This window comes from Antedon mediterranea, chromosome 2, assembly GCF_964355755.1.
Source record: "Antedon mediterranea chromosome 2, ecAntMedi1.1, whole genome shotgun sequence".
NCBI classification, from domain to species: Eukaryota; Metazoa; Echinodermata; class Crinoidea; order Comatulida; family Antedonidae; genus Antedon; species Antedon mediterranea.
In genome coordinates, this window is record NC_092671.1 from 263,655 (window position 1) to 278,554 (window position 14,900).

The following is a 14,900-nucleotide window of genomic DNA, read 5'->3' on the forward strand; positions in this document are numbered from 1 at the left end:
GATTCGCAATATTCTTTAAAATACTTATTTTGAGAAATGTTTTACTTAAAATAAGAAGTCAATATCATACTATCTTATCAAGACTATTTTTGCTTAAATTGAGATTCGCAATATTTTAAAAAATACTTATTTTGAGAAATGTTTTACTTAAGATAAGAAGTCAATATCATACTATATCCTATCAAGACTATTTTTGCTTGAATTGAAGTCAATTCTATTTTAATATTCTGAAAAATACTTATTTTGAGAAATGTTTTACTTAAAATAGATTGTCATCCTTATATTCACACAACGGTAGAGCAGTTAGCACTTCAGTTTCAACTGATGAAAGAATCTGGGTAATCAAACTGTTTGTGCTTTGAATAATCGATTGCACTGCAACCTAAAGAAAATAATATTGATTTAATATTTTTTATATTCAAGTTTTAATATGTTTAAAAACTAAGTTGTGCTTTAGTTGGGGAGCTATGCAGCCTAACAAAAAAAATGTTATTTGTAACAATGAAATTGGTCACAAAAAAATGCAACATAAACTTAGAGTGTATAATGCCTAGGCCTAGGCCTAGTACCCAAGTCCTATAGTTACTATAGCTAATAGTCCTGTATAATAACAGTACCAGCAAGGCCTAGGAAATAGACGTATTTCTCTAATAAAAAATAGTTTAAAATGCATAATTGTTGTAATTTTAAAGCAAAATGGCTTACCTGTGGAATCTTGTTTCTCTCCTTTAATTTTAGTAGAAAGAAATCAGCATTTTTTATACTATTATCTGCTTGTTCATCCTCTAGTTAGTAGGCCTTCTTGCTGAGCATCAACAAGATAATTAATATTAAACAATCATTAACAGTATAACAATACTAGAATTATCACTACTACTATCGTCAGTTGATAAATCATCCCCGTTATAATAGTTTTTTTCTTCATTAACTTCGTCAGTCTCCTAGTCTAGGCCTAGTTCTACTTCATCCTCAATTGGCATCCTCGTTTTCTCCAGGCATACTTATATACTGATGTTTCCATCGTCAACTGCAGGAGGTTGCCGATTGTTATACTCGTCCTTAAAATGGCGTCTTATGACATTCTTGTAAAACGAATTGTAAATTCCAAAGCTTGCCGGGCAGCGAACCACCAATTCCACATGTTACTCGAAAATTCGGAGTATTTCCATGAATTGAATTATAATGCCTTAGCAAATAGGGTAGCAAATACTGTACCTACTTCAGTTTACTGGCACCAACTTATTGCTTTTTTTCGGACTGCAACAAACATGTGTCATTATTATTGTCTGTCGTATTACTGTTGGTCCAGACGTTTTATAGATTTGCTTTAACCACCATGGAGGTTTATACCTCCATGCTTTAACGTTAAGCAGTATAATGACCTTATACATTCTGGGTAAAAGGCCAGCGATAATAGTTGAAAAACAACACTGTGTGTGGTCGATGACCTAGCTCCCGGCGGGATCATTGCCAACGGTTTTTTAAAGTAATCATTCAAAATCTAGAGTTTGTAAGTACTGTAAAAGACACCTTTCATCGCAATTTATATATTAAATGCTTCAATAGGCCTAGTAAGATTAGTCTAATATAATGTCGAAGGAAGACGCTTTGTTGAAGATCCGAGAAATAGATGAAGAAGTGGCCAACATTTTAACAGGTTCGTAGGCCTAATAATTATATTTTAATCTACCAGCAGTCTAGGCCTAGCCTAGGCTCCTTCCTATTTAGTAATACTGTAGGCCTGGAACTAGTAGGTCTAGGCTAGCCTACTATGCCTGTACTGACGGACAGGTGTATAGGTTTAGCTTAGCATTTTAGTTCAGACATTGACAGAGGGGACAAATATTGTCGGACCTATTTCAGCTAGGTATAAGGAAGGCCTAATAATAGATAATACAATTATAATGTAACAGTAATATTTTGCAATGTAGCCATGAAATATCTACGAAGGATTATATTATATACACATATTCCAATGAGAAATATAATGACATTTAAAAACACTTCTTTATATTTAATTAATTGTACACACTAAGAAATCCCCGAAGTGATCACATCGATATTGAAACTTAATGTTTTTAACTCTAAATTTTTAAAAAAACATACTAAAAAAACAAACAAAAAACATACGTACTGCATAACTAAAATTGTTATATTAAATTTCTTTTTTTATCTTAAATTATTTGTTAGGTAATTGAAGAAGTTCGAAGGATACTAATTATTACTAGGCAAAGAGGAATGAAATACAAAAGAAAGCTTTTTAAAAAAGTGCTTAGCAAATTTTTCCAAAGAAGAGAATAATATAGTTTATTTTGGTATTTTAAAGAGAAACACCAGTCCTCCATCTGGTAAGTACAGTGTATGTTTTTGTACTTTTATCTATTCATAAATATTTTTATAATGGACCAATGGTAGTGAGGAAAATACGTGTACATATTGTGTACGTATTTTTAACAGCTTGGTTCGACTCAAGCTAGTGTCATGCACTCCTCCCTTTGACAACTAAAATTAAATAAATGACTTATGAATATTAATTTTTGACATATTAATGATCTCCTGGCCAGCCCACCCTTTCCCCTTCCTTTTACATTGACCACCTACAAAACTGTAGGCTACATTATTAAAAATTTGAGCTACAGTATATCAAGTTTATGTCCATACATTATTCCACTCATTTAAATAAATTTATATAATATAATGTTTTCAATTTGTTATTTTTGGTTAGGTTCAAAGATAACCCATATGTTGTCAAATCTGTCAAACATATTTGTTGGGAAAAACTCATCAAAAAAAGTCTGCCGACCTTGAAGGTATTTAGTGTTTTTTTAAATTTAAAATACAAGTAACATTATGTACATTAAAAAAAAATATCTTAAAGTGTTTTTTTAAAATCAAATTTATCTTAGCTTAAAATTCGAGGTATATACTATGTTTACAATAATTTATTAAAATCAAACAATTAAACAAAATTTACATTTAATTGTATGATTGTTATTATAAACATTGATACAGAATAAAAACATCAATCAGGATTGAGCACCGTTTTGCCTAAATAGTAATATTAAAAATAAATTTAGACCCTAATAATTTAACTAAAAATAATAGATACAGCCAGGCCTGTCTTTGGGATCGGTATAAACAGGGCAAAGTTTGTGATTAAAAAGTTCAAATGCATATTCCACCCACCCTTATGTCTTATAATGTAAAATTATTCTTACCACCGTTCTAATATTGCGTCATGTTTTTGTGTTTACCGCCCCAGATATAGGACTCTAAAACCACACCGTACCCAATTAGTTGATGATGTTACACATATTTTAAATACAGTAATAACTAAAACTATATTAATCTCTTTTCATTTTTAGGAACATGAATAAAGATCCAGAATCCTGGTCTTCACGCCGATCAGGTAATATGCCGGTATTGCTTTTGGACACAGAAATGGCCTACATTAAAGTTTAGCAAACAATTCTAACTACAAAGAAAGCAAAATTAGATGAGGCTCTAGTTACTCTCCTCTCCACTTTTTACCTTCTGGATTTCGATTATCCAAAATGAAAAGAAGTAGGCCTCACTATCCTTTAACAGTTAGTGATTTTGTGATGAAAACACACCTGTACACTTGACAAAGGCTGTTGAATCATCATTAGTATACATTAATAAATTTAAAGACACCTAATAGTTTAAAGCCCAGGTGCGGGAGAAGAATTTTACGAAATTTGTATTTTACCATTTTAATGTTTTTAAGTTTTCTTTTGATGGCATTTTATTATTAATAAAAACAAGTTTGTTTTAAAGAAGTTGTATATATTATTGTACCTAATGTCATGTAAATTGTAGTTCTTAATGAAAATAACAGTATTGTTAATATTATGTTTTATAACATTCTTGAATTTATTTGTTTAAGTAAAATATTACTTAAAATGAGTATTCATTTATCGTTCTTAAAATAAATTTTTAGTGATTTATATTTTATAGAATTCTTGTTTCAAGCAATTTTTTTCCCAATATAAGTAAGAATTTACGAATTTTAATTTGATAGAATTCTTGTTTCAAGCAATACTTTTCTTAAAATAAGTAAACATTTACTGGTTTTTATTTGATAGACTTCTTGTTTACTTATTTTAAAAAAAGTTTTGCTTGAAACAAGAATTCTACAAATAAAAATCGGAATATTCTTACTTATTTTAAGAAATATATTGCTTGAAACAAGAAAACTAAAAATATAAATCGGAATATTCTTACTTATTTTAAGAAAAATATTGCTTAAAACAAGAATTCTAAAAAATACAAACCGGAATATTCTTACTTATTTTAAGAAAAATATTGCTTGAAACAAGAATTCTACAAATAAAAATCGGAATATTCTTACTTATTTTAAGAAATATATTGCTTGAAACAAGAATTCAAAAAATACAAATCGGAATATTCTTACTTATTTTAAGAAAAATATTGCTTGAAACAAGAATTCAAAAAATACAAATCGGAATATTCTTACTTATTTTAAGAAAAATATTGCTTGAAACAAGAATTCAAAAAATACAAATCGGAATATTCTTACTTATTTTAAGAAATATATTGCTTGAAACAAGAATATTAAAATTAAAAATCGGAATATTCTTACTTATTTTAAGAAAAATATTGCTTAAAACAAGAATTCTAAAAAATACAAATCGGAATATTCTTACTTATTTTAAGAAAAATATTGCTTGAAACAAGAATTCTACAAATAAAAATCGGAATATTCTTACTTATTTTAAGAAATATTTTGCTTGAAACAAGAATTCAAAAAATACAAATCGGAATATTCTTACTTATTTTAAGAAAAAAATTGCTTGAAACAAGAATTCAAAAAATACAAATCGGAATATTCTTACTTATTTTAAGAAAAATATTGCTTGAAACAAGAATTCAAAAAATACAAATCGGAATATTCTTACTTATTTTAAGAAAAATATTGCTTGAAACAAGAATTCAAAAAATAAAAATCGGAATATTCTTACTTATTTTAAGAAATATCTTGCTTGAAACAAGAATTCTATAAAATACAAATCGGAATATTCTTACTTATTTTAAGAAATATCTTGCTTGAAACAAGAATTCAAAAAAATACAAATCGGAATATTCTTACTTATTTTAAGAAATATATTGCTTGAAACAAGAATTCTATAAAATACAAATCGGAATATTCTTACTTATTTTAAGAAATATATTGCTTGAAACAAGAAAACTAAAAATATAAATCGGAATATTCTTACTTATTTTAAGAAAAATATTGCTTGAAACAAGAATTCTATTTTAAAAAATCGATAAATTGTTACTTATTTTAAGGCAGATACTGCTTAAAACAAGAATGAAAAAAGCAATTAAATTCTTGGTAAGAATATTGTTCTTAAAGTATTATTTCTTGGTAAGAATAATTTTCTTGATAAGAATTTGTGTGATTCTTGTTAAGAATTTTACGATTCTTGGTAAGCCAAAAAGTATTGAAATACGGACAAGTCAAAATTTACTTGTTTCAAGAAATATTTTGCTTGAAACAAGTTTTTTTTTTCTTAAAACAAGAATCAGAATTTTGCTGTGTTTACTCAGGTACTGAGCTGATACAGAGTGCCCTCAGCTCTCCTCTCCTTATGTTAATACGATAGGGATATATAGTAAAATAGCTCATATATCCATTTTTCCTGAATAAGAATAAAACATAAAAGTTATGATAAGTCTATTATATATATTTCCCTCTGAATTAGTTATAACTTGTTTTTAAAAAACTCGTTAATCACCATACATTAATTCATATAGAATGAAGTCTACAGAGACAAACATACCAACACAGTGTTTGGGTTTTTGTGTGTGGGTCCATGTATTTCTAATGCGAATAAAGTCAATATAAGTCGATGACCTGCAACTCTACACCCTACACATTTATTGTTAAAAATCCTCTTGTAGGATTGTTCAAATAAGTTACGGTACAACGGACTTTGAACAGTACAATTATTGACTTCTTGTTTAGCGGTAGTTTAACAACTAAATGTTCGATCTGTCTACTTTTTGTATATGGATGGCAATAAATATTACAATTACAATTACAACAATATTAGTAATGTGATCGAACCGATGTTATTATGTTTAGATGTTATATTATATGATGACAGTGCTGATCTTAGTCTTCGTTTTGTTATACAATACATAAGAATCAGTCCTCCAACATAATTCATTACCGTATATCGAAGCCTTATTTCCTCAATACTATATTAATACGCGTCAGCAGCGACAGATAATAGCAACCTAGTATTCTTCAACATTGTATTATAGAGTAGCTGAAAAGAAGTCTATTTTGATGAAAGATGTAAGCGTGTTGTGTAGTCATTTTTCCTCGTCAGTTATATCATCTTGTAAAGGATTCTTTCTTGTCAAACGACAACTTGACAAGGCAACCGGATTTGCGTATATTATCATTAATTACATATTATCTATCACCGAACTGAGTAAGCAGACGATAGCGGACCCATTTCACCAGTTTTGTGGTTTAGACATTACTTTTCCTACTTTCCGTTGGAATTAACCAATCATAGGTAAACCATGAAACACTTTGTTTCCGAATGCTGGCGCATGTTGAGGAGTGAGTCTAATAATTAGAGTGTGCACCCGTTCTCCATACAGACGTTGTTTTGGGTATCGTTTGCCGTTGGTTAATATGATACATCGTTCATGCTTCTCTGCTTAGTTGTTGTGAGCTCTTTCGTGAATATATAAGACAATGTTGTGCTTACGTTTTTTGTGGATTTTTCTGGCTGTGACGGAAGTAGAGGCATTAATATGTGAAGAACAAGTGAACAGTGATAATGAACTTAAAATGTTATTTATGACGACGTACAATGAGGTTCTCCCGTCCCGGAGGACGCCCTTTACATTTGATCTTGTATACCCTAGCGTAGATTTAGCGTTAGAATATGTTGACAGTGTCGGTCTCTTGTCGGCATTGAATAGGAACGTAACTTGGAAAGATACAGAATGTAGCCATGTCACGCCCATGATAGATACTGTGGAATTCCATGAAAAAATGGGTAACGTTTTGTTTGGACCTTGCTGTGAGTATAGTGCCGCTCCAGCAATTCGACTCGCCAGTCGATGGGATATGCCAGTGGTTACTGTTGGGGCTTTGGCAGCGGATTTTAATGACAAACAATCACAGTTCAGGTTACTAACCAGAGTGCATTCTCCTTACACAATGTTTGGTGAAACTCTAAATGCGTTTTTTCGAAGATACGAATGGAAACATATTGGAATGATAATTGCTTCGACTGACAAAACCTACAATCCTGAAGTTTTGTCAAGGTCTTTTTTCTTTGCATGCGGCGGTGTCCAGGTAGGACTTAACAAAACTGGAGATAAAAGCTATGAATTTATTTTCCATGTAGTTGAGAATCAAGATGACCTGAATAAAGATGAATATATACGAAACATGTTGAAAGAAATATCTTCAAAGTCAAGGGGTAAGCAACGATGCAGTTTATTATTAAATGATGCATTAATATCAATAATCTCGCGCGCACAAACTTTGTGCGCGCCGGAAATGTTTTTACGTCACGTACTGACAAAATACAGAATTTGAGTTGGGTCAGGTACCGTGTCAGAGTACAAACCCATGTAAAAACTGGCAAAAAACGTCTCTTATACTCTCAAAGTGCACTTTTTATATACTTTATATTCAACAGCATTGAACATTCTCTATTTCACTGTTAAATAATTTTGGAGCCCACCCATCGCCATCTTTTTTCCCCAAGTGTACGATGACTTGATATTGTTAGTAAACTGTTATTGATATATTTCATATCGTTGTTTGTACGTATATACAATAGCAAGTTAATATTAAGCCTGATAATGAGATGCATAGTAAAATGTCATGATGATGTATATGTGTAGAATGTGATGAGAGCTGTCATGGATATTCCAAAACGAGCATTATTCCTTTTATTATCACATTGCTACTAAATCTGATTAGGCAAAAAGTATACTTTCTCAACTTCCATCCTGATATATTATGATATAAGTCAGCCGCCTAATTAATTATTTCAGAATTATATGAGAAGTAATTCAGCATGTAAGTTATCACAAGCACACGTGATTTTTCATTAATTCGGTACGCACTTGACAACCCGGATGTAATCAATTTAGTGTGTATTTTTCAGGGGTAATATACGACATGGGTCCAATATCATAATTTTGAAATGCATTTAATTTTCATAAATCAAATACGGTACGGTAACTTTATAAACGTATGCAACGCCATCGGTATCACTAATGTTAATAAATATATGGTATGTCTCATCTTCGTCATTTTTCAGTTAAACAATTGCTAAAGAAAATACTCATGTCTGTTCCTCTTTTGCATACAGCACAACCTTCACATTTTTGTTATTGAACCGTTTTGCTTGTGTTTTTTTGTGTATATAAGTATTGAATTTGAAACCGAATATAGTAATATATTTTTCTGTCATTTTTATTTTAGATTTTCATGTCAAAAACATAATTGCAAACTTTTTATGACACGTACAACAAACCTATTTTAAACAAAGTCGACATTTTGAGAGATTAGCATGTTTGTCAATCCTATGCATTTTAATATATCTATCCTATTCAATAAAATTCTATTCGTTTTCCTAATTGTTTTCTTGAAATATCCCCGCCGCTAAACATCAATTGTCATTATTCGTGTAACATAATGCACGGTTAATCTATCGAGTTTGTACACTGTATGATTATTATATATAAGCCTCACTCATTGCGAGCATAAATCGTTTAAGAGTTAAATTAAACGCAGGTGACCTTTCATGTTTGTAAGTTCTCAAAAAATTAATATATCTTTGGCAGTCATGCAGTCATTAAAAGAATTCATAGTTTTCATGCCGCATATATGATAGATACAATTTTAAAACCATAACTGCTAAAAACATAAATATTTCATTGAATCAAAATTAATCATTTAACAATACGAAATGTATATCCTTTGTTTTAATACGCTCGTGTTTTCACTTAACTCAACTCAACTCTGACATTTTTCGTCACCGTAAATGATATTATTGTTTTTCCTACTGATGCGTTGAGGTTGGTAATAAGGAGTGTCATTAATGTATTTTGATGTGAGCCAATATTATAACAAACAATCCCTTTGGACGTATAGATGACAAATATCGTGGAAAAAACAACGATATTATTATTTTTTTACAATTACTTTTCTAAGTATAGGGGATTAGATGTATTGACATCGCGATTCACCAGCCAACAAATCCATAGATTCGTGTAGCGTGCGCGATAATGCATCTTAAACACGTTAGCTTTGATTCACACGTAAATCATAACCTGTTTGCATCCGAAAAATTAATTTCTGAGAAGACAATTAAGCCTTATAGCTTATATCAATTGTTTTTATACTACATTTGTATTTGCGTTCAAGGTTTCGAATTTGTCGGTAAAAATTGAAGAAAAATAATGTTTCGAATAGTAGTCATAGCCTGTGTCTTGAAGAATGATCAGCATAACATTGTTTGAGAGATACTTGGATAATTATGTCGACTCCGTTACAAATAGTCACCCAATTCCCACTTTATGTAATGATATGGTACTTATTTAAATACGTGTTTTGAATAAAGCGTCACATTATTCTTATAGCAATGTGAAAAGGCCTACTGAATTTCAGTTTTCATATTCGTTCAGCCATATCAATCAAAAGTGATTTAACAAACATAAACGTTTCCAGCCAGCTTGTCAGCTCATTACCTAAACATAGGGTCTGGAAGAAGGTAAACTAATCATGAGAGTGGATAATGTATTCGAGGGGCAGGGAAGATATTATAACATGATGATACTTGTAACATATTCCCAGCCTTGTATCAATTGCCTTAATTAGGATTTTATGTTATTACTTAGCTATCCCGTTTCCCCAATCCATTTACAGATTGACAATTGACGAAGATTGTTAAAATTAATTTGATAACAGAGCACAACAGTTACAGTATATACCTTTGTTTTCTTTAAGTTCGGTATAGAATTGGAATAAGTGTGTCTTATGAGAAAGTGATTGTTGATATATCCATTGTACCAGTGTTATTATTAGCTCACATGTTGTCATACAAATTGATAATACATCTAAACAGTATTTGTGTGAAACAAACATTTTATTCCATCTCTATCTCTGTAATTAGTTATTATTTGATAGAAGCTTTTCGCATAAATTATTTTCAGTGTCTTGCATTGGTATACGCAGACAGCAGAATAATTACTAACTTCCACATTAAAAAGCAAAAACTTATGTGGGTAACTTTGTCTTTAGATCTTTGTGATCTCCATGATTCAAACGCCATAACAAGATTATATTTGCTATAATAATAATATAATATTAATAATCCATTCAACTGCACAAAAATTGTCACATATGAATAGTAATTAGATCATGGTTGATTAGTCCGCTGTTATGAGGCGTGATTAATGAGACCTCTGAGATTGTCCTTTCAATACGATGTAGGCACTATTATTATTAGACAGAGGCGATTAATACAATTATTACACGGGATTAGAGCATGCACAGTTATCCCAACTGATTGATTAGGTATTTCTATTTTACACTATTTAGTCTATAGTGGCTGACATTCCCAACATGAGACAAACCGTTTAATATCATTTACGTCAATTTAATTTATTTACTTGGTTTTTCTATTCAATTTGGAGTTTGGACGTGGATTTGCATTAAGGTGGGAATATTTACCAGTAACCTGCTCTGCTGAAAATGGAAAAATACCATTTATGTGACATTTATCCAGCATAGGTATGTACAGTATTTATATTAGGAAGGCTTGATAAAGCTGTCGTACTGGCATCCTAAAACAACATGACGATAAAAACATCCCATATCATTATAAGCACTTTTAAACACGTTTACCCGATTGTATCACGACAGGTAATATCCGATGATGATCGGTATAACATTGCTTCGGGCAAATGTCCAAACTTTTAACGTCTCAAGCGATTTTAATACAATGTTCTCGTCACCCATCATTACGGCATTTCAATCAACCCATGAACCAAACAAAATAACTAGTCTTAGCGCATTATGTAGCTGGACAAAACATTTTCTGGGTGTACACATTTATCTGGTGATTTAATTAAATGTTTGCAATTTCCAGGGACTGATAGGAAAAAAAGCTATGTGGATCCACAACAGCCTCTGTCAATAATCTATTTATTGGAATTTGTAGCAACATTATTCAACACGTACCATTAGGGACGAGATGTTTCTTTAAATCAACAGTGCAAGGCACCAATTATAATATAATTATAATACATATACAATATAATGTCGATCTATATAACGATAAAAATAATTAGGCCCTAATTCAAATAAAATATCAAAATAGCCCATTTCACTTAAGTATTCGTAGGTCTATCACTACTTCTAGGAACTAGACAGCTGCACAGAGCCTAATTTGGAAGACGTGCTTCTTCCCATATAGTATGTATACCGTACACATACAATGAAAACACTGCTCTTTTATTAAAATAACAGCTATCTAAATAGCTATCACCTTTCTTAGAATGTAGGCCGGTTCTAATCCTTTGAAGTAAAGTCCCGATAGGTTTTTTTTTTTATATCATGATAAAATTGCTTCTAGTCCAGTTATGTTTATGTCACATTTAATTTAATAAATTGTATATTTCTATGATTGATTGATTTATTTTTAGTAGATTTTTTTTTTCTTTTTTGTAAGGATCAACGGAAACGTCAGTCACAAATGGTATCCATCCTACATTTTTTACTTCACTACATTGACCGTAAAAATTATCTGAATAATTTTAAATAAGTTATTAGCCTTGTAGGTGTGAACATTATTTCCCAATGATAATTGTATTTATTTATTTCCATATCGTACGTTCAACCTCCATTAGAAAATTCTGTATAAAGATAATCATATCAATATGTTTAGACCAGGTTTTATAGGCCTAAGTATGGCCCTAATGACAAATTTAAACAATCATGTTAATTTATCATTCTAACTCAAGGTAAATCAAACGTTCATACCTTCATATTAGATGAAATTGTCTAAAATTATTATATTATCAATATGATCGTAATACTTCAGAGAATAAAAGATTTAAGATGATAATAATGACATAAATTTAAACAAAATACGCATGCATTTTAATTCCAGTTTTCGTTGATTCATATTACAACGGAGTCACACAAGAAGTATGTATTGTGTAGTTTTACTTTAGGCTTGAGCAAAATCTACAAGATTGTACTGTACACCTGATATTACTGTCTTGTATCAGGACTGATGTTTGTCTTGTAATAGAAACGTGGTTTTGCCTATGACCCTGAAGCGAAAGTGCTACTAACTATTTTGTGATTTTTTTCTTCATATTTTATGACAATGTGCTGTGATCAGTCAAATTATAATTCTTCTTTTATTCTATTAGACGTGATAGTGTATGTAACCTTCAAATAACTGCTGAAAATCAACCATAATTTCTGTTTTAAGTGTTGCAGTGTCAAATCATGTTTATGCTACTAGAACCATGAACTAATATTAATACAAATACATTTCTTATACTCAGTTGTTGCATGAAGTGGTTTGAGTGTGTGTTTGTTGTTTTTCTTTATAAGAACCAACTTTTGTTCCCGGAGTTTGACCCGGTCATAAGTACCAATAATAATAATCAATACTTACGATTCACTTTAATATTCTCCTTCTTCTTATGGTTATATATTTTTTTTTTTGGCTGGTTGTGATTGGTAGTAAAAAATACGCGGTATAGTTCAGTTTGGTTTAGTGCAGTATAAATAAATGTCAGTTTGGCGCGCCATAGTGGTAATTTTAACAAAAAAACGTCCTGATTATTCGTTATACGACGTAGACACGGAAAACAAATATTTAACTATCCAAGTTTGAACTGAAAAACTTTTATGGGGCTGGGTATATAGTGTACTATACTGAACTCACCATCGTTTGACAGAATCCAAGGTATTTTAATATATTAATTCAATACATGTTGTAAAGCATTAATATTGTGTTTTACTGAAAGATTCGCCATTCAACTAACTTATTGATATGCAAATTCCAGAGAGCTCAGGCATTATGTTCGACGACTTACGTTAAGTGTTGTTTAAAAATTGAATATTATATCCACATGCATTATGCATTATATCTGCTAAAACATCAATCATAATTAAAAATGAATGTGGTATGTAATGATGTGTTTCGCGGTATGTTAAAATGTTTAAATAGCATTTATGCGCGGTATCGTATCAATTTCGAGTATACTAATGAAATGAAAATTATGACGGTCATAATATAATTGCAATAATAAAATAGCTGTTAGAAATCGTTTACTTCTTTTGAATAATCGAACATGCTTAGTATTGATATAGAAACGTAAAATGTTATGGCCACAGCAATGATTTTTTGTTAAATATAAATGTTTGAATGAATTGGAGTAGGCCTACCTGTTATGTACCAACACAAAATAGAGATACTCGCGTCTAGTTATGATATACACAACTTATAGCATAGATATAATAACCTATGCTCACACCTATAGTTCAAAATACACAACGTATCTCATTATATAAAGTAGATACTCTGTCTATGATGAGAATCCTGTCAAGCAATTATACTGTATTGAGTTATGTGTGTGTTTACTTAAATTATTATAACTGTTATTTTGTTTACGTACCTCTATTTGATAGAAATAAACCTAATTTACCTTTCTAATCTTATTGATACTATTGGATGCATGTACATTATCTGGCCATGGAACATACATTGTGCTACTCTTAAAGGATTGTAGCAATTTTGAAGCGAAAGCACATTCAGTAACTAGAAAGCCACTCCGAGAGTGCATACCTCCGCCTACTGTAAAATTCTCCTACATAAGATTTCTGCGGTAAAAAACAAATATATATATATATATTTGTGTGTGTCTTAATGCTGTTTGTGATTTGGGCTAATTTCACTACAAGCATGTGTATGCGAGTTTGGTGTAATGGTTATGTAACAAGCCTTCCAATTAACAATGGCTTCAGTTGACTAACAATAGAACAGCAACGCGAAAATCAAACGAGTGAATTTGAAAAGAAAATAGGTTTTTTAAACTACTGGCATCAAAAAACGTGAACATTAAATCAAATTATGTTTAAAATTACAAATCACAAATTATAACTCTTGCCTCTTGTACAAAAATAAAGTTTTTTGGACAAGTAGTTCTCGAGAAAATGCAATTTCAGTATACTTGTTACTTTAAGACTGCTCGCCGGCTTTTGAAAAATTATGTCCTATCTTTTAACACTAGCAGGTCTGAAAAGTATACTAAAAAGTGGTCCAGAATTGGGACAATGGTCCCAAAATTTAATGGAATGGTCCTTGACCACATATCTATCCGTATATTCATTTTGGTAAAGATCTTGTAATGACATGTATGGTAGTAATTTGGAGTCATTCGAATCAAAACTGTGAGCGCTAGAGTGATGACAAACAAACAAACAAACAAACACACAAACCAAACAGATCAACTGGCCGTCGCAAAGCTGACGGGTTTAAAAGACGCGTGACGTTCCAGACAACGTTAATCTTAATGTTTAGTGTTCATCAAAACATGATTTGGCAAACGTACGAATAATGTTAATCATCACACTCTTCTTGATACTACAGTATAATTATTTGTTAGGGTTACAATCGCCATTAACGTAGACCTTCAATAAAATGCATGTATTGTTGTTTGGAGTGAATGTGCCTTTTGTCTGCTTTTGGTCATTTGTACTCATCAATACATTATTATGTTAGATAATGTATACGTGCTGTGTTCAGATGTGTGGTACATGTAATAACAAGAAATACGCCAATGTACAT

The 14,900-nt window shown here is 30.8% G+C and overlaps 1 protein-coding gene and 1 long non-coding RNA gene across 5 annotated transcripts in view; both read left to right on the forward strand.

Annotated features, from left to right (window-relative positions):
* Positions 1-14,900, forward strand: part of LOC140039958 (atrial natriuretic peptide receptor 1-like) — a 207,977-nt gene that overhangs the window by 102,348 nt on the left and 90,729 nt on the right. Inside the window, exon 1 of one of the 4 annotated variants that reach the window (XM_072085544.1) lies at positions 5,792-7,493. The exons of the other annotated variants lie outside the window; for them this stretch is intronic. Within the exon in view, the coding sequence (XP_071941645.1) occupies positions 6,758-7,493 (736 nt within the window). The 5' untranslated portion in view covers positions 5,792-6,757. Of the gene's footprint in view, positions 1-5,791; positions 7,494-14,900 lie in introns of those variants that run through there. 4 annotated transcript variants of the gene reach the window in all.
* LOC140039960 (uncharacterized) lies at positions 1,460-4,089 on the forward strand. The gene is made up of 4 exons (XR_011842679.1): positions 1,460-1,657; positions 2,191-2,348; positions 2,726-2,810; positions 3,366-4,089. It is a non-coding gene; the product is annotated as an uncharacterized lncRNA (long non-coding RNA).